The 21,858-nt window shown below is 34.3% G+C and overlaps 2 protein-coding genes across 4 annotated transcripts; one reads left to right on the forward strand and one right to left on the reverse strand.

Moving 5' to 3' along the window:
• The first annotated feature begins 7 nt into the window (after positions 1 to 7).
• LOC113517071 (uncharacterized) lies at positions 8 to 10,473 on the forward strand. 2 transcript variants are annotated; one of them, XM_026901613.3, is made up of 9 exons: positions 8 to 153; positions 904 to 1,041; positions 1,869 to 2,048; positions 2,945 to 3,052; positions 3,966 to 4,158; positions 4,535 to 4,789; positions 5,345 to 5,507; positions 6,101 to 6,268; positions 7,579 to 10,473. In XM_026901613.3, the coding sequence occupies exons 1-9, from the start codon at positions 127 to 129 to the stop codon at positions 7,604 to 7,606; spliced, it is 1,260 nt and encodes a 419-aa protein (XP_026757414.1). In that variant the 5' UTR covers positions 8 to 126; the 3' UTR covers positions 7,607 to 10,473. The 2 variants fall into 2 exon arrangements, with proteins under 2 accessions (XP_026757414.1, XP_031763883.1); XM_031908023.2 differs by having other exon boundaries at positions 4,538 to 4,789.
• LOC113516837 (GATOR complex protein WDR59) lies at positions 10,474 to 21,345 on the reverse strand. Of its 2 annotated transcripts, none has more exons than XM_052902664.1 (13): positions 20,956 to 21,345; positions 20,613 to 20,820; positions 19,560 to 20,141; positions 18,467 to 18,540; positions 17,812 to 18,150; positions 17,537 to 17,739; positions 16,575 to 16,743; positions 15,486 to 15,636; positions 14,823 to 15,006; positions 14,101 to 14,221; positions 13,686 to 13,940; positions 12,823 to 12,983; positions 10,474 to 11,742 (listed from the first exon to the last, which is right to left on the reverse strand). In XM_052902664.1, exons 1-13 carry the CDS (start codon positions 21,202 to 21,204, stop codon positions 11,649 to 11,651), a joined length of 2,790 nt encoding a protein of 929 aa, XP_052758624.1. In that variant the 5' UTR covers positions 21,205 to 21,345; the 3' UTR covers positions 10,474 to 11,648. The 2 variants fall into 2 exon arrangements, with proteins under 2 accessions (XP_052758624.1, XP_052758623.1); XM_052902663.1 differs by having other exon boundaries at positions 18,467 to 18,543.
• Positions 21,346 to 21,858: the final 513 nt, after the last annotated feature.

The following is a 21,858-nucleotide window of genomic DNA, read 5'->3' on the forward strand; positions in this document are numbered from 1 at the left end:
GCGTACATCTAAGTCAGCCGGTGACCACCCGTCGACTACTAACTATGAAATAAACTAACGCCTACTTTTTATATAAACAATAAATGCCAAAAGTTTCATTGAATATTTGCGGCATAAAAGATATGAATGAGGACCACGTCGTTTTCTCTCGAGGTAAGAGTGATTTCAATACATACCCCTAAGGTTATGGAAGCCGAAGGAAAATCGATAATTAAATAACAGAAGCCTAACCTAAAAATAATGTTATATGGAGATAATATTGTCAGCTTATTCTTCGCTAAATCATTATAGTTAATATTTATAATTAACATTTATAATCATTATAGTATAATTTATTATTTGGTACTGATGAAACTTATTACGTGGAAAACACTTTGAAAAACACAAGACGATTTTGAATAAATTATTCTATATTTAGGATCTTACATGTTTTAAAATGAAACTTCAAAGTGAGAATATATTAAAATTTCAACCGTATTTGTATTATATAATAAGACGTTTTATCTTTTTATTTTTTAATGTTGTATGTGATTCATACGAGTATTATGAAGTTTCTGAAGTTTTAATTATGAAAAGGGTCAAGCGCTAAATGTCAATTTTGCAAGACTGCAGGTTATTATAATTAAATATCATTATATTATAATAACAATGTATCTAAAACATTTACAGTTATAACATTACCAGCCGTATTTCGCTGCTTAATCCGTGATCGTGTCGTGATGTTCTCGAATATAAATATTTTATTAAAACCGACTAGTAGTTTCAGAGACCAACACTTTTAAATATTAGTAAATAATGCTGTATAACTGCCAGCACATCAGTTAGTATATACCGCAAATTATTCTGTACACTCAAAAGTTAAGTAGAGATATTTAAATCTTCTTTAAAAATGCCAAATTGCAGGTATTAGCCCTACTATTCCTCACGCTGATACCGTGGCCGGGGCCGTCTGTTTTCAAAATCACCTGTTCACGTGACAACTCCAAAATCGTAAGAAAAGTCATACAAAGCAAATGGCTTCCAGTTTTAGAGAGATTTCAAGTAAGTTTAAATAAGATTTTTGATTAGTACGTAGACATATACCTACATATTAAACGCGAATTCACTCCTTCATCAAGCCTTAAAAACTATTTAATCTATGAAGCAGACAAAATTAGTTTATGTTTTCTTAATTCTTCAATGCACCTCCTACCTCTCTATTTGTTTTCCCAACGGTTGACTTGGGTGTATGGGTATACTTTGGGTGTATATAGACGTTTACTAGGAAAGGTTTATTTGAACTGCACGTAAACGGTTAAAACGAGTTCGTGATCACGCTTGCATTGAAGTTTCAAGAAACAGTCTTATAATTTATGATTTTGTTTCTTCAAAAATTACGTCTTCAATGGTGACAATATCAATATGAGTTTAATATGGGAGTTAATTACGAGTATATTGACTGCAAAAAGAAACATAAGAATCGGTAGACTTGCCACAGTTATTGCGATACACAATAGCTTTGTTTCGGTTTTGGCATGACGTTCAAATATGACAGTGAAATTACAAGATACATTTAGCATAATATCACAGTCCTCAGGAATGGCAACGTATGAAGGGTACCATGGACGTAACAGTATGTCACTGTTCATATTTATATGCAATTGTTACCATTTTCCATTTCCTATCAGGTGAACTTATTTGCAGCTTTTATTTTTAATACCACAAAAATGGTAAACAAGCATAAAGCCCGTCTGATGGTAAACTGTAGCCTATGAACTAGCTTGTATAAAAAAAGGTACAACGCACCTACAATTCCTCCGATTTTGCAGCTAATGGGCTGCACCATTTATATACAACTATTGCTAAAATAATAATATCGCTGTTTCTAGGTGAAACTCCCATTGGAGTGTCCGTTCCATCCTGCTCGCGACATCTTCGCACCGCAGCACGCCGCCAAGCTGCAACATCGGCCCTCGCAGTGGACCTGCGCTTTCTGCGGCAAATCCTTTTACGAGGAGCGCCATCTTGATACGCACTTTGACCAGCGCCACAAGAACCAGATTAACAAGGCAAGAGTATAAATAACGTAGCAAATTTTTGATAAGCCGATATATATATACGGGTACTTACTGCGCTTATACGCATGTATAGTTTTATCCTGTAAGATACGAGCAGATAGATTAAATAACCTTTTTGACAACTGAATATGGACATTGGTGTGATCTAGACTTTTATATGAATAAAGTTCCGTAACAGGCGGTGTTTCTTCGTCATCACGTCAACGCATGTAAGGATTTTGAAAGGTTTTACGACGTAACCTTTAATTGAAATTTTTTTTAACGCGCCACCTACATATTTATGCTTTAATACCTTCTACCCAAAGGTTGTCTGGAAGAGATTGCTTAGCAATAAGACCGCCTTTTGTACTACACTATACGTATTATTTTTTTTTATTGGATGAAAATGGAGTGGTAACCCCGCCTGCGCTAATGGGATACGCTGGCAGGGCACCAGTGAAGGGTGATCGATGAGGATGAAAACAGGCCAATTAGCCCATCATGATGAATTCATCAGGAATTAATCATGATAGTTTCCAGGGGGAACCTCGAGGAGGTCGACCTGGTTGGATATATTGTTAGCAATGGGATACACTATACGTATTGAAAATTGTTTAACAAATCATGTTATGTTGGTGCAATAAAGTGTTAAATAAATAAATATCTATTCGTATTTATGAATTCGTATGTACGATATCTGAACGTACATTTGTTTGTGAAACTGGGTAAATTGATATTCAGTCTCAAAACTTTAAATTCATATACATATCGTTGCTATGAGAATGATCAATCAGACCTGAGATTTGCATACTAATAACAAATTTATTAGGAAATGTAGCTGGATTTCAATTCAGTTACGATTTGTATTGAATTTTACACCTCTATGAGAACCAATACAATGTTTGTAGGCGGAGGACGCAGTATGTTTGGCGGACTACTGCGACATAATGCGGTGTCAGGTGCTGGTGGCTCACGGGCTACTAAGCGGCGGTGGCGGGCCTGGCACAGATATCGAGGTGAGTATAATTTTTTTCTTTGGCAGAAGAAAACTCAAACTTATGGATCACTAGTAGATACTACGTAAAGTGGTCATTGCAGGTAATTAACCTAAATCCAGAAAAGTTACAGAGTCTTTTACTAAACTGTTGCGGAATTCCATATCACTGGTTAATAAATGTATTATACCATATCACAAAATATTTCTTATCAAATACTATGTATGTGTACGTGTATACATACATAGTATGTACGCGTAGTATATGCGCGTTTGTCAACACTGGAAGATTGAAGCAATCAAAGATTATTAATACCAGAAATTCTATAACCTTCCACATTAGCCATAGTAGTAACTAATCTTCGAGTGTTGACAATAGTAGCGGAATTAAACAAAATAATTCTAATAAAATAACCAGTTATAGAATTGTTATAGGACATATAACAAGATATAGTCTCTTAAGGGTTTCTTTCAAGAGTTTCTATATCTTCATAAATAATTGTTTAATTTTTATAAAATAATTGTGAAGAATTTTATATATTAAACATCATCATCATCATCTTACTACCCTTATCCCAATCATTTGAGGTCGGCGTAATATTATTTTATCCATATTACAAAAATATTTGGTTTTTAGTTTTACGACCGAATAATAAACATAAAAATTAAAAAATTTGGGATATTAAACAGAAAACTTAAATTTTAAAAATGAATTATTAAAAACATCAATTTGTAGCATAGATGTCTATAATTTCATATGGAGTTGAGGAGGAATAGCGACAATTGTTGATAAATAATTACCATGATGGAGAACGTAATATTTTTGGAGTTCTTTAGATTCGATTTATGACCTTTGAGATTTATAAGCTAGTATATCATTAGAGCATCTCTGCAAGCAAGCAAATGAATAATGATATGAGTGACATGTGATTCAGGTGTGGCAGGATATGGAGGCTGCGCGGACGGCGCTGGCACCCGCGTCGCCGCGCGGCGTCGCGCGCGTCAGCGGACGGAGGGCGGAGGGCGCGGCGCGGGGCGCGGGCGGCTCGGCACGGCGTCGCCCGCGAGCCCGCGCAACATCACCCGCACGGGATTGTCCTACCACTGCACCGGAAGCTGAAGAATCTGGTAAATTTTTCTCATACGGCCGGCTACGATTTTTAAAATGTATGGAGAAGTATAATACTTAAATTCAGTTAATAGACGCTATTTACCTAATTTTGCTTAACCTGAAATCGTATCCGGAAAAAGACCGATGGTTAAAAAAACCCGAATGGCGCGAGTCTCAGCACAAGTGGTTCACGAATATTTATACTCGTGGGATATATAGGGATATTTCACTATATTATTTTCTGTAAAAAATATAAATGCCTGGTTTACTTTCTCCCGTCATTCTGACATCATCCACTGACTGATACCGATATTTCTAGTTAAATGAAATTGACCTTAAATAGATATGTAAAAGGTCTAATATGGTTAGTATTTAATAACAAAATATGTTTAGAAGTAGATGAAAAAAGGACGGAAGATAGTGAAGGCGACGCGAACCAGACGGCCGAGTTGTGCGATGCGGACACGGTGGAGTCGTCGTTGCCGCCCGACAGCCGCCAGCGACGGCTGGCCGAGCTGCAGGCGGAGCGGGCCGCCTGCGACCCTACGCGTCTGCAGGGACTCAAAGTGCGTTGCGAGAAAATTGTACATTCTTGCATTGCGACACTCCTATTACATCTCACTCAACATCAGTTCACCGAACTGGAAGGTTGGTAGTTCTATCCCGTGTTGACTTTATTTGTTGGTTCATGTTTTGATTTGATGTTTATGTATAGACGATGGTCGCTACTTTCTATTGGATTGTAAGCAATTTCAAGTCGTCCATCATCATTGTCCAAGTAAAAAAACCTTAGTGCATAGTATTCATAGTGCATAGAATTCATGAAATGCAACGGCCGCATTCGCAATATCTAGTAAGATATTACCAGTAGTTAGGTTCGAAGCCACAGTTGGCTTCGAACATTGTTTCTGGAATGTTCATATAAAAAACTTGATTATAGTATAAGTGTCTACTTTATCTTTTTATAATGTATTTTTTTTATTTAGAATTGAGTCCATTTGGACAAATTTCTTGAAGGGATTTTTCCAGTCAACCTTGAGTAGCAGAAAAAAGAAATTAAGTAAAATATAAGTATATTGAATAAATATGATAAATAAGAATAATTAGGTTTTAAATAAGCGCTCTACTCCTTCTATCGTTTATATCGGTACTGCTTTACCGCCTAGGCTTTTTTTTATCGGTAATATCTGGGTGATTGTGCAGAGGAGATGCAGCGCGCGGTGTGCTGGTACCTGAGCTGCGACCGCTACTGGGAGGACGCGGCGCCGAGCGCGCGCGTGTTCCCGTGGCCGCTGCTGCTGGCGCTCGCCACCGGGCTCGCGCTCGCGCTCTGCATGTGCTACTATATCATATGGATTGTGTTCGAGTGAGTAGCACCGTCCAAAATATATATGAGTCTTTACCCACCAGGTGGAGTATCTGATGCATAATGATGTAAAAGTACCGTTACCACCACTCTCGATTGAGTGTGGACAAATCGTATGTTTTTTATCTTCTGGAATTTTTATCAAAATATTGAACTTACACACATTATTTAAAATCCTTGTAAGGGTTTGTTTTTATTTATTTACATCCCTTTTAAAGATTCATTAGTGTTGTGAAATTAGTATGAATATAAGTAATATGTGGTGAAATGAAATATAAAGGATACAATGAAAATAAAAACAATTGATTCATAATTCGTGGATGAAGAACACTTTATGCTGTGATTTATTGTATTTATACTTAAACCTTACATTATAAAGTATATACGTTATACCAAGTATATAATCTGGACTATTTTCGACTTTCTGTTAACACTTCCTAATTTTAAAATAGTAATCCTACTTACGAAGGACTACAATAGTTACACGTAAAATATAGTAATTTAAGTACTTATCTAAGATACCCATTGACTCTAGAATCAAGCATATTTTTAATTCTCTATACATTTATGTTTACTCTTCGTAAAAAATACAGTTCAGAGGAGGGTAGTGTAGCGGGCAGTGCGTCGGTCTCAATGACGACGCACTCGTCGCCGACGCGCGGCGAACGGCTTGCAGCCGACGACGTGCTCGACGACGACCACGACGACCATTACATATACGTCACGTACCCGCCGGAGCTCAAGCGGCGCCTACTAGAGAGGTACGCCACCAATAAACTCACACTTATCGTGCTCACGCCCTATTTGAGGCAGTCTCGTGTCGATTAACTACCGTCATTATGATTATGTACATGCAGTGGAAAGCTGTTAATCACTTGACCATTCTTCATATAACTGTAGAAACAAGCAGTTGCCTTATATATTTGGCATGCCCCTAACGATTATATGACAATTTATAACGCATTCTTCTATCTACTAATAGAGATATTTGAAGGGAAAAACACGCATTAGTGCGTTTGAATTCGAGTTTGTAGCTCGGTATGGGTCGAATAATTATACCAATCTCATATTACGTGTACTTTTATAAATATTCCCCTACCCCAAAAGATTGTCACTCCGCAGGAATACGAAGGAAAATTGTCGATCTATAACAGGGTTATATATGTTTTGTATTGGCCTAGTTGTTGTCTACTCTTTTATACAAGTTGAACGGCAGATACATTTTCATAAGCTTACGCATGAGAATGAATAAGACGTCGGACGTTGCTGTTCATTCTAATTCTTTTCACGCGATAGTAATAGGTTATTGTTAATCACGATAGATTCATTTGTCTAGGAAGGTTTGTCTTTAATGAAATATCCTATTTTTATGATGCCATAGTAAAATATTACTTATTAAATAGTTAATAAGAAAACAATTCTTCCTTCCCCGTATTCAAATAGTTGTTTTTTTTTTGTATTTTGCACATTAATATATATGAATATTTTTCAGTGAATAGAAATCTTTTTTTAAATAAGTAGGTCGCCTTAATTATTATTGAATCAGAGCATTTTTCTAAATTAACAGTTTTTAAATTTAGTCTATGAATGATAATACAAACTGTTTTCATTCATTATTTTTTAAAGCATGTTTATTGTATATGGTGTAGTCTGGCGGATATATCAGTGGCTTTGGCCTTACTAAGATGTCATCGTCACTATAGTTTGCACGTCTGTAAATTTTGCAACGTAAAAAGTGGCATCAAGCGCGGATACTATAAAAATATTGCTTTAATTATTCATTTTTCTAACAAGTACAACTTGCCTTTAGTAAATATTCCTAGAAATATAAGTATATTTTTTTAAATTTATTCATGTATTTTTTTTTATTTGGTAGAATCATATTTTTAAAAACCATGAAAACAATTCATGGTATTATAATTAGTAAAATCCTGAATCGACGCCTGCGCAATATAAAAGAGCAAATCACTAAACCTCTATGAATATATATTTCTGGCTATTTATACCAAATACAATGGTCTTAGTGTGGGAGTTGATTAACATTTTCACTAATAAATGTTATTTGTTTTAGCTGCTACAATAGAACGACCCGTCTCTGAAATGCACATCGTCCATGACGTTGCGTCGCGCATGCGTATTTTTTACCAGTTCCGTAGACGTACTCGTAGTTGGTTAGCCATGTGAGAACAGTCTGATGTAGACAAAGACGTTGTCAACGATTCGTGTTCCTTACCTTAAATCGACTGTGTAAAAAATGAAACGAATTTTTCTGAATTGAATAGTTTTTTTTATCCATCGACGACATTGTTTTTGCTGCATACCGGTAATAATCAAGGTAGTATAAATGTAAGCGAAATATTTTTTCCTGTATATTACTTTTACAAAAATATTACTATTATGTCGATTAAGGTACAGAACAATATTTGTATTATTTTTATTTTGATAAGCAGTTTTATAAATCTTAGTTTTAAAATATTGAGTTCAAGATATTCATAGAAAATCTGATCTTGTAAACGATTATGTAATTATGAAAATCAATGTAGTTTTACCATATTTTAGAAGATGGAATCTCATTTGTACCTTGCAATAATACTATTTCTAATAAGTTTTATTTAGTTACATGAAGTAGATATTTTCCCCTTAGACGTAGTTTGCTTTTAAACAATGGGTGCCTAATTTCTCCCTAGTCGTATTTACTTGTAAAGTTTTTTATAACTAGCAACACTTCTGTAAGAAATTCTTGTACATAGTGAAATTAGTGACAAAATTTGCAGTTTATATGGTGATCAGTTCATATTTATGGCGTCAAAGTGTCCTTTATGAATATATAAATTTCCAAAATTTATGTTTTATAATTTTAAACTAAAATTTAATGTAGTTGACACGACAACTTTTAAATATAAAATTGAAAATAATGCATTGTCTTTAATACTTCATTTGGTACGTCAGATTCACTTCTTTCTGTAGTATCCCTATTTTTTTTTTTTAATTTCATGCATACTTCAAATATTTAAAATTTCTTGATTATTATATATGACAGATACAGTACACTGCTTGAGCAAAATAATAAATATAATAATATAATTTCTTTTGCATAAAGTGGAAATTGCAAAAGTTCTATTACCTTTTATACCAACCTTTGTTCTTCGTTTGCTAAAATAAACTATAAAATTTTTCGATTATCTATGAGTAAATGAAATATAACTATGCTTATAAAATTTACTATGTCTAACTATTCGCTTGTAAATCTTAATTTTTTTAAATAATAACGATAGAATTTTTCAAAATAGCCTTATGTCATACATAAGGTAGGCGATATGAAATAAAGAATTAAAATCAATTGAAAATAATGACTTATTTGTGGTGTATTGTAAAACTTTTTTAAAATCTTCAAGTGATATTAATTTAATAATTCCGAAGTTGCGTAAATTATTCAAGCAAATATACAGGGTGAAATCGAAATCGTTATCAACCTTTCAAGGGAGTGTTCCAGCAGTGAAGTTGAGAATTTTTCCCATAGAAAGAGCAGAAAAAATACAAAAAATTGTGTGCCTCCCATACTAACGTGGCTCGGCCATTGTATTTTTGTTTCACAAAATATATGCCCTAATATTTTCTATAGAATGAAGAAAAGAAAAAGAAAGAAATATTTATACAGTGCATATTTTTACACTTAATTACAAAAAAAAAAAAATAAAAATAAACAAAAAGGGAAAAGAAAACCATTAAAATGTTGTCATTGAGGTATATACCATGACCTTTTGAACATGACGCTCATTTTCAATGATATCAGCATATGCTGATACCAATGAAAATCGGCGAAAATGCTATATAGCATAGGTGGTTGATTCATAGTTTCACATACCGTTTACGATTTCACCCCGTATTAATAGTTTCGGTACATTTGAAATACATACATAATACATAGTTATAAGAACATAAATAGGTACTTTAAGCGCAGATTTCATACCAAGATAACTTTGTATATAGGTACTTAATATTATTTTCCACTATGTTCATAGAAATACTTAGACGAAATAATAAATAGCTTATATTATTATTGTCAAGCCTTTTGAATTTTGCCATCAGTCATTTTGAACACTATTTACTAACTGGAAGAACAATCTACAGTTTCTAAGAACGACAAATCATAAATAAATTATACAAATGTAAGTATATTTGGTGTGAAAATAATGCTCAAAATGACTTTCATATGTATAGGACTGGTGTACATCTAACGAGTCACAGCGCAGATTTATTTTTTCATTGCTAAAACATTATTGAATTTGCTTGTTTTGGGATAATATCAAAAATTAATTAACATACTTATTCATGAATATATATTAGCTTTTATAAAGTGAATGAAAATCGAGCTCACAAAATTAAACGAATAGAGAGGGTTAAGTTAAACTTGGACATTTTCTGCAATGCACATCGTCGAAGTGGATTAGCCCTAAGAATGGCATTATAATAATGATTATGACTTACTTTTGAGAATATTGTTCTCGTATGTTGCATTATTGTGATATGTGCGAAAATACTAAGTATATTTGTTTAGCTGAAAGTTATCTTTGAAGTTTATCAATTGATTTTATACGTATGTATCCACAATAATGTATTTACATATAATATAAAGCGCCATACGAAACCAAATTAAATTGAAAAGAAAGTTTTTTTTTTATTATAAGCACTGACTTATGTAATTATTATTTTTAGAATCAAGTACGTAAGAGCTATGATAATACGCGCTTAATGTAAAAGGTACCTAAGTAGACCTAATTGTATAATATGAAACAGCTTTTTCTACTTATAAATGCTTTGACGAGACTGAAAGTAAGCATTATATAAATAAATGACACTTTTGAATTTCTAACTCACAAATCTATGATACTCACGAGCACACGTTCATTATGTTTGTTTCATTTTAATAATGTATCGTAAAATGTTTGTTAAATAAAATACTGGATTCAAATTTGAGTAATTATTTATTAACGCAAATGTACAGATATAAAAGTATAACGCTTAATATATTTATATTAAATTATTGTTTTAAATTAATTGAATAGCTTTTTTATGTACACAGCATAGAACACAATATTTTTTATTTAAGTTTATTATATTTATTATCATCCATCGATATTCCAATATGAATGAAGCATGATCATTACATGATTTACCCTATTTCTTAATAAAATATTATCACGTTTTTCATACAGCAGTAACTCTACTTATCAGGTTTATGGGATAAGGGCCTTTGGCATTAGAGATAACCTGGTAATGTAATATGTTTATAGATTATCTTCAACGCAAGACAACACAGTACAAAGCTATACAACCTAATTTTCAAAATGTAAAAAATATCTACATACATTGTAAAAAAATTGAACACAGAAATTCAGATAACCTTTAAGGTAGAGGTAGAGTATATAAAAACATAGAATATAAATTATAAAAAAATTATCTATGTTCGTCACAACAATAAGAGTTAATTAATGCTTCTGACTACTTATTTAGAGTTGTAGCTGGGAGAATAATAAAATATTTAATATAAAAAGTTTGAAATAATAAAAAATATTACGACTACAGCATGAAGCATGATTTGAAAAATCAATCTATTTTAGAGCCACGAGGGATTATCAATTTGACTCTTCATATACATATTTATTTAAATTATACACAGATGTTGAGATTTTTAAACCAGTTACTTATTTGTTTAATAAATTGCTTTATAAATTATCTAAAAAATTCATGGTCATTTTTTAAATTATTATTATATTCGCTTTTATAGATTAGATAGATATAGATTTATTCGATTTTAGAGAGGAAAATTAGCCAACTTATATTACGATAAGTCAATGACTGTCAATTCTAGAAAAGCATATATAATTATTAATAAAATTATTCAGGATTAATAATTGTTGTGCGATTAAAAAAATCTCTTGGTATTTTCGATGGGTATTTCTCTACATTTTATTTTTATTTTGCATACATATCTTATCCCTACATTGTTTGCATTGAGCGTCTGTATTCTATAATAATATTTAATATGTCAATATGATCGTCACAATGGTGAATCGGTCTTATTCTATTTTGATCGCATTATACACGGCGTTGCTAAATAAAATTGGGTTACCTTAGACGTTAAACAAATTTATTGACACTTTTCCAGAGGCTGTGGCCCTCGATGACGCATTTGCATCCGCAGCCAGTTGGACACGTTTCACGTTGTGAGAACCTGTTTTAAAAAATATATACTGTTAATTTGAGATTTTTTGTTGTTACACACATTTAAATTCATGTTCGGAACTTTTTTTTAATGGATGAAAATGGAATAGTAATCCCACCCGCGCTATCGGTATACACCGGCCCATCACACATACACAGTTAGCCCATCGTGACGAATTTAACAAGAATTGTTCACAATGGTTTCCAGGGGGAACCACGTGGAGGTTGACCTAATAAGGCATACAATAACAATCGCTTTTCCCTTCATGTTCGGGACTAAACGTGAATAGGGATATAAACAGTGTTGATACCGTGAATACAATATGTGGGGTGAAAATCATTATCATTATTTCAGCTACTAATTGGCCACTGCTGAACTTAAGTTTTCTTCATATGGGGAGTTTTACCAGCAGTTGCTACGCTTGGCAGGCAGGTTGGCAACCGTAGTTAAGCTTTTAGAGATGTTTAAGAGGAACGCTGCTATCCATCCCTCTACAATTTAATTGAGGTGACGTGAATATAGATAACAATAATGATAATATGAGAGCGGCTGAGATGACTGCGCAGGCTACAAGATAAAGACGCCGCTTCAGTTCTGCCATGACCATGTGGTCAAGTAGCGACTATGTGGTAAAGATCTTACTTGTTTAATAAATTAAGTTAATTTTGTTAAGATTAAAGTTCTTATTAATGGGAAAAATTAGATTTAGTGTCTGGACGACATTCGACTTGAGTGATTTCTAGGCAAATTTTGTTACGTTTTTCGGTTCGACACCATTAAATATACTTTTTAGTGTGTGTGGCCGCCCTAGACGGACGTATGTTGACCAAGTAGGCGACGTGCTGAAGAAGGGCCAAAAAAAAAAAAATTAAAAGTACCCGTAACCGGCGAGCGTGTATAAAAAGATCGATGAATGTGGAAGAAGCGAAAGAGGTTTGTTCGAATCGAAGCATTTGGCGTTCCATTGTTTCTGCCTACCCTAATGGGAGACAGGCGTGACAGATATGTATGTATGTTCTCAAAAGATTACGATAGAAACTTGGCAAAATAAAAAAAAAAACCACACTAGTGTGAGACAGCGCATCGTACCAGTGCAGCATGTGGCGCGCGTGGCCCGCGTGGCCGCAGTACGCGCAGGCGCACGCCAGCCCGCGCACGCGCAGCGCGCACACGGCGCAGCGCAGCGCCGCGCCGCCCGCCGGGCCCACCAGCTGTTCCGCGCCGCCGGCCCCGCGCACCAGCTTCATCACCTGCCGCCATCACCGACACGTTTATATTTAACAGACTAGCTTTACTGTAATGCTCACTGACAGGAATAAAAGTTTTTTTTTTTATACAATTTAGAATGGCAAACAAGCTGACGGCCCACCTGATGGAAAGTGGTAACCGTCGCCTATAGACATGAGCAGTACCATGGACATAGCAGAATATACTGTTTCGCCCATGATATCCCCCATGCGTTGCCGTTCCTTAGGACTCGGGTGTTATTCTTCTGTACCCTGTAAATTCCCGCCATATCCCACCCTTCAAACCGAAACACAGCCATACAAACACAACTGCTTCACGGTAGAAAAGTAGTCTACATCCCATATAGTATGTGTATACCAATACCATTCTCATGAATAATGCAATCCTGTAAGGAAACATATAATTTTTTTCTTATTTAATATCTTTCTTGAGTCATTTTATACCTAAGATATTAAATATTTTATATTACATATTCTAGTTGTTTTCTACAGGTTTTAATTCAAATAAAACATGCTGTTTTATTTGATATTTTTTTAAAAGATATAATTTTATTTTTTACCGTCAAAAATATTCATAACATTAGTAAGGTTACACTAGTCTCTCGATTGCAAGGTTACGTGCGAAAATATCGAAATAAAATAATTAACTAAGTGATTAAGTGATTGGTGAATTGAGATAATTTGAAATACTGGATTAGAACTCACCTCAGTCTTCTTATACAACAACTGCCACCGATGTAAAACATCAGCGTAAGCTCGTTTGAAGCAATTATACAGGTGTACCGTCGATTCGTCGAGTACGCAAGATGACACGCGTTCAGACTTCGACACGGTGGAGTCAGTATAAAAGTTCTCGGCCTCCGAACACGAGTTACTGCGCAACATGACGGGTAACGTCCAGCCGTCTGCGCTGATTTCGCTGTACTGGTTTACAGTACTGTATGGAGATGTACCATTTCCCTATAAGCAGAATTATTTAGTCAAATCAAAACTTCGAAATTAATTTTATTTAATGCCTTAACATTATAATAATTAGTAATTAATATGTTACGTTATTTTTATATTATTATCTATAAAATATGAGTATAATTTTGAAGCTATGTTGCATTAACTAACTTACACAACTAGAAGTACTAATTGTGGACTGTGAACTTGAATTGCTGGTATCATTGAAGACGGAAAATGCACAAGTTAACATCGCTGCCATTTGTAGATCTGACAACTTCGCATAATGGGATATTCTGGAATTATAAAAAAATACATAAATATTGCGTTCCTACCAGAAAAATGCATTTATCATTTAGCATCAATAAAGAAGCTATGTAATGAGATGAACTTTGAAATTGTTTAATAAACATCATACTCCATCAATCATTACAATAACTATTTTACTGCGTGTTTTATATATATATATATATATATATATATATATATATATATATATATATATATATATATATATGGCGTGAACTTACTGGGTACAGAGGAATAACACCTGAGTCCTCAGGGGGGGGGGGGGATCATAGGCGAAATAGTATACTCTGTTATGTCCATGGTACTGCTCATGTCTATAGGCGACGGTTACCACTTTCCTTCAGGTGGGCCGTCAGCTTGTTTACCATTCTAAGTTGTATAAAAAAAAGATGTTTTTAATTTTCTGTCGCCATCTATTCTGTGTATGTGTTATCCTATATACAAAGTAGAAAAAATCAAATGGGTTATTTTATAATTACAATAAATTATTAAAGCCAATTATTACCAAGTAAAATGGTCATGTATCATGTGTATTACATGTTTTATCGATTGATTATAGTTTAGATATTTAATTATCTGTGTACTCACAGAGACTGTAGCAAATTGCAGCAGAGTGGATGGCCAACCCAGCCCATAGTCTCTTCGCTGGATACAAGGTGGTCGACTATGGGTGTTTTCAGTAGGCGGGCCGACAGCGCCGCTAAGTCCCAAGCGTCAGCAAGTTCACGCTCACCTTCCTCCGCTGCTATTTTCGCGTTCTTCTCGCACATCTCTGTAATAGTAAGGTTATATTTTAAACATATTTTATACTACATATGGTGCATACAGATGTGGGCATGTACGTTGCCTATATATAATAAATGGTAATCTAATAATGACATCTATAGTATTAGGGAATTTCGTGCGCACTGCTTTCAAGAAATTTTATATCTTCAATTCTGAGCATTGTTACTTTTTTATATTGTTTATTTCTATACTGTCATGTAAAGCTGCAATAATAGGCATTTTAGCATTATTTGTAAAATACAGGGTGGCGATCTGAAAATCTATGAGATTGGAAAAAAAAATTAAAACTTCATTACTATAGTGCGGGTTTTTGAGACCAATTCGAATTATTGTATTTCGTGACATTATTTAGGTAACGTGGTTAATTCGATGATTTATGAACACTAAACACAAACTCCTAGAATGAAACATAGGTTTAATTCTAGTTTATTTACAGTAGGAAGATATATAGCAAAAGCAACTTACCAACAGGGTTCTCGGCATTGATCACGTACTTTTCTGCGAGGACGCGGTGCAGCAGGAACAGATCTGCAGTATAGAGTAGCACACGCGGCGATCCGCATCCCGAGATGCTACCGCGACTTCGCATACTGCCTGCTCGCCGACCTACCGCTTTCTGCTCGCAAACATCTTCTACATTACTTATACTATATTCATATTAAAGGATTGTTAGCAATGGGGACGTTAATCCGTATTACCAGCAATATACCGTGTCAGGTTGAACTCCGAGCAGTTCCTTTTGTAAACAATTTTTGTTGATTTCGTCAGTTTTTTTTTAATGGTTTATATTTAAACCGGCGGGGCACCAGTGAAGGATGATTGGTGAGGAAGAAGCAGGTCAGTTAGCCCATCGTGATGAATTCAACAAGAATTGTTCATGATGGTTTCCAGGGGGAACCATGTGGAGGTCGACCTAATAGGGCATATTGCTAGCAATGGGGTTGTCAAACTCCATTGCTAACAATCCCTTTCCTCCCAATTCGTCACAGTAGGCTAACTGACCTGGTTTCATTTTCACCTATTACAATTCATTGGTGGCCCGCCAGCGTAACCGACAGCGCTTAACATTGCTTTATCATCCACTAACACACTATATTCACTTAATTGTTTATTTAAGATTTACTAATTACTGATTACTAATCAACTGGAGGGAACGGGATTGTTAGTAATGAAGTCTGCTGCCCCATTGCTATCAATATACCCTATCAGGTATATTACGCAGTTTCCCCTGGAAACCATCCTGGTTAATTATTGATGAATTCGTGATAATGGGCCAAGTGACCTGCTTCATTCTTATTTTTTATCACTCACCGGTGCCTCGCCAGTGTATATCAATAGCGTAGGAGAGGTTACCATTTCATTATCATCCATTAAAAAAATCTAATCGACTAAAAAGTCCACGAGTTTCCACTCATTCGGGCACTATTATAACTTTTCTTTTAACCATCCTTTCCATCGAGAATGAAAAGAAGTGGTGAGACATTGTATTTTGACTCCGTTACGGTATAGAGCATGCGGTAAACTGCAAGTGACAAAGACTAACTAACAACTTACCCATCTATCTTGAAAATAGAATGTTGTTATCGAATTCGATGGATGTCTATGATGTAATTGCGGGAATCCAGGTGCGTTTGTAGGGGAGGGCGTAGTGGTCGCGTGTGGGGATACAGAGCTGTACCCCGCGCCGAATAACGTCGGCGCTAACGACAGCGACGACATCGACCTGAATGATAATTGAACATATAAAATCTTATTTATCATGTCACAAACACAAAGTTCACAAAAAATGGATATATACAATAATCGGAGCTCCCGTGTTGATCTCGGCATAGAATAGGCCATCTCTTCCTTTCCCGTGGCTGTTGTAACAGGTGACTAAGGTCACTTAACGGTAGAGGGATGGGCAGCAACGTCGCTCTTAAAACATCTCTAAAAGCCTAATTGCGGTTGCCAACCTGCCTGCCAAGCATGGCAACAACTGGTAAAACTCCCCTTATAGGGAAGGCTTACGTACAGCAGTGGATAGTTAACGGCTGAAATTATGACGAATGAATAATCGGAGCGATCTTTCATTCGATTATAAAATCGACACTACTCTGCATCAAAGATCTGGAAAATGTCTTGAATATACACCCGAAAAATATTACATTCATTCCTTTGACAGTCGGGTAAAAATAATTATAATATAATTTTTATTATAATGTAAGTAAAAAATGATGAACTTTTTTTTTTATTACAACTTAGAATGGCAAGCAAGCTATCGGCCCAACTGATGAAAAGTGGTGACCGTCGCCTATAGACATGAGCAGTATCATGGACATAACAGAGTATATTGTTTCGCCCATGATACCCCCCATGCGTTGCCATTCCTAAGGACTTAGGTGTTATTCCTCTGTACCCTGTAAATTTACGCAATGTCTTACCTTTCAAACTGAAACACAGCCATGCAAACACAAGTGCTTCACGGTAGAAACACGAATGGGAACACTAGCTTTGAATAATAATGAGTAACTCACCTGGGTGTTCCCGCTTCATGTTTTAATGACAATCGCCTCGCGTTCGGTGGACGATTGAATACGACTAGAGTGTTCACTCCGCACCACTTAGCACCGCATGTACGTGGAAACGGGATACATGAATCACCAGCATTCTCACTCTCAGACTGACTTCTTTGACTAGATTTCATAGAATCCGTATCATCATTGGTCTTCACTGGTATCTGGAATATACAGTATGAGTGATGGTATCCTTGAGAATACAGTTAGATAATTTGCAATTAGATAAAATGTACCTCGTCGATAGATGTCGCCAGTGTTTTTAAGCAATGTAGTAAACATCTGTGACCTTCTTTTTTCTTGCGATGAGCAGTCCTATTTATTGCTTGTAATATTTTAATTGTAGTTGGACTGTCCACATTCGTGCCCGACAGCCAAGAAAACTTTGGTATAGTTTGTTCAGTTACATTTCTTGGGAACATTACTTGTAAGTTTGCTATGTAGCCATTGCGTTCAGAGTGTATTTGACAAGTACGCGTTTCAATATTCATGTCCGTAACTTCTATATTGGCCATTTTTGGTATAGATTCAAATTCTTCATTAATGGATGTGGTAGATTTGTTTGTCAGTTTAATCTGCAGACAAGTAATAAAACATGTTACAAATAATAAAATAGTTTGAAATAACATTTTATAAATACCTTAATAATTATATGGAATTGTGAGGGCTATAGCCAAAGTCAGTCCACCTGGCACTAAAGAGCATATTTTTACGATCGTAAATAGTACAGATACCTTTTGACTTAGTTAATTATGTACCTTTATAAATATAAAAACCGAAAGTCTAATCATTTAAAAACTAGGTATGATATGGAAGGATATTATTAATTACTTATTAGTTTTTATACATTTCATATATAATTTTTAAATTATAAAATAATAATTTACTTGCCATTTGTATGTCTTGAACTTTGTTATCACTGACTGATAGATCATTCATTGAGCCTACTGTGGATGCATAACTCACTGCTGAAAAATAGTAGAAATAAAGTTAATATATTTCTTAGAATAGCAAGTTTCTATTGGCTATTTGACTTACAGTATCATGATCTTGGTCCCTTTTATAATTATATATAAATTTTAAAAGCAATAAATTGTCATATTGTTTGATTGTACTAGAGGATGACGCACAGTAAACATTGGCTTTACAACATTTCTTTTTTAAAAACAAATAAGTTTTGCACTAATGCAATTAATTCACTGTGTATTAATAATTTAATAAATATTACATGTTATTGTTTGTTAGAGGAAATTGCGAATTATGAAGATAAAAGAGTCCTGTTAAGTTTTAATGAATATAGTGATATTTGAATCGCAGTGAGTATTAAAAAACAATATTAATATTACAAATAAACTGTTATAAACATCCTGGTCCAATAACCATGCAATTACAGTGATAAAAGTGTGAAATTACTTTTTAACAAATTTAACATATCCCAAAAACAACATATTACTTTAACATACATATTAATTTAACATATTACATACAATTTGTAAATTACCACCGATATTTCAAATATAAACACGGTTGATCGTGTTTGAAATAAAACTGATCTTTGGACTCTAATAGTAGACATAAAATAACTGTTATCTATACTTATAATAAATCTGTAGAGAGGTCAACTCTATACATGAAATATATTTCCAAATTTACTACAACAAACGAAATTAAAAGACAAAGAAAGATTGATATTAACATTGGAAGACAAACATGAACAACAAATTTTTAAAATTCTATTTTAAAAATTATGCAAAGAAAATCAATTAAAAAAAAAAATCTTTTTTTATCTGAAAGAATATACTTACAGATTGGTCCCATAAAATGTTTATCAAAATCGGTTCAGTAGTTTAATTTTTAAATCAAAATAACTGGTTTTGCAGACAGAGTTTCGAAGTCGGTTTGTTTTTTTGTGGAAGACAATTATTAAAGTACATTTTATGTTTAAATAATTGTTTATATTTAATTTGGAAAATTGGAAACTTACAATCACTGTTATTATCTTCTTCAGTGTCCTCATCATCTGGTAAATAATGATTACACATCTTCAATAGTGATGGGTGCATTGCCCAAACTCTAAGAGACTGATCACGGCCCCAAGTGACCAGTTGGTAATTACATGGTGCAGTATTTGGTCTCCACACCATTGTCTGGACAGTGTCTGTATGACCAACTAGTCTATGTGTTAAAGATCCTCCCACCCAAATGCCGATAACCCCTGCCTGTTCAGCTCTTGGCAACCCACCCCAACCCACACCAATAGTTAATAAACCACTGCCAAAAGGGGTGTAAATTGCTCTCCAGACTGGGAAGTTTGTCATTATGATATTCTCTGGACGTCTCGCATTATTTATATCAAAATATTTTATGCTACCATCATGACTTGAAGTGACTAGTTGATACTCGTGGTGTGGGCTCCAATCAACACCATGTATTTTACATAGATGTGCAGATATATAGTGTATGGGTGATGTGTGTTTGCGATAATCCCAAATTTTAATATCACCATCATGTGCTGTTGCCACTATGTGAGTAGCTACTTTATTCCATTGTACTTGTGATGCTCCAGCTGCAATATATAGTAGAAATAATATATTAATATATGTTAGTTTTTATAGTAATTTCTAAATTAGTAAGATTTCTGAATTTTTTTAATTACAGATATACAATTGCTTGTCACAATGTACTTAGTTACATTGGATACATGTTTTTTTAATTATTAAAATAAAAAAAAAAAAAGCATTGTATAACACTTTAGCCCTCAGAAATGCAATACATGGGGATATCATAGGTAAAACAGTATACTCAGTTATGTTCATTGTACTGTTCATGTGTATAGGTATGGTTACCATTTTCCATCAGGTGCATATGTATATATGCATATATTCTAAATTGCATAAAAAAATTATAACTTCTTGGCCATATCCAATCATCTCTATTTGCAGTCATTTTGGCATTCACTTCCTCTCTGCCTATAATATTTTGCTTCACTATTTATGTACTTTTGAAGATTTGTTAATGAATTAAGAAAGTTTCTGACCTACAGCACACAGAGAAACAACAGGTTTTCTAGCATCTCTCAAATCCCAGAGATGAGTGAATGTGTCAATAGAGCAAGTGGCGATAAGGTTGTGATCTTGCCTATGAAAATGTGTATCACTAACAACCCTAGTATGTCCACGAAGAGAGCATATGCAGGTCAAGTCGTTACCAGCACGCCATTCATATACATCTACGCGTTGATTACTCTGTAACAAAATACAATATACAAAGGACTTGTTTACAAATACTGATAAATATACTGTAAGAATGTAATGAAATTAAGACCATATTTATAAAACTATCTAATCCTACATAGTTTAAATATATTGTTGTTTACTAACCGCAATAGCGCATAGCTTTTGTCCGGGATATGATTGGCACCATTCTGCACCAGCTGCATCATATTTGCTGTGTCTAGGATATTTCTTCACTATATCTCCTCCGTCATCATCCAGAGAAAGCTGTTTAATAGCGAGCCACCTTCGACCAGCCAATAATACATTATTTCCTGAGTAATCCACAGACATAGCTGTGGCTTGAAGTTCCCGGTACTCCCATTTCATAATTTCTGAACTCCAATGTACCGACATTTTTTATCAAAATTTTTATTAAATACATATAAAATAGAGATAGAAAAAATATCAATCGTGTTTCGTTTTTATTTCCTTGTATAAAAAAATGATAAAATTTTAGTAAACAAACATTAAAACACATGTAATAAGAATTTTAAAATGTCATTAATAGCTGTCAGTGTCAATTAGTTTTGAGAGAATTGACATAAATAAATAAGTAGGTAATGGGGGGAAGGTACTCTGGAGATCGAAAAGTGTGTTGAGTTAATGAGAATTTAAATTGATTTTATTTATTTTCTGATATCTTTTCATCTTTTTGGTGTTTTGTGTGTGTGTGGTGTATCAGTGTTGCGGTGGTGGTTTGTAAATTTATACTATAACAATCCTAATTTACCAGTAATAATTGTTTTTTGTTAGGTGGATATCATGGAGGGCAACGAGCCACCTGATATACCGCCTGATAAATCCCCTGATTTATTTGAATACTCGCCTGTCTTAACAGTGCCCTCTGATGTTTTTGAAACCTCTGCCAGGAAAAGAACATTAGAGACACCTTCAGAAAATCCATCCCCTACCAAAGTTCTAAAACAAGTTGTGGGTCGTTTAAAATACTCTCATGCCGATAAATCTCGATATCTCGTCTACGTATCACAGATTGAATCCGATCCCCAA

Source organism: Galleria mellonella, unplaced genomic scaffold, assembly GCF_026898425.1.
Source record: "Galleria mellonella isolate WM207_F2 unplaced genomic scaffold, CSIRO_AGI_GalMel_v1 utg93, whole genome shotgun sequence".
Classification (NCBI taxonomy): domain Eukaryota; kingdom Metazoa; phylum Arthropoda; class Insecta; order Lepidoptera; family Pyralidae; genus Galleria; species Galleria mellonella.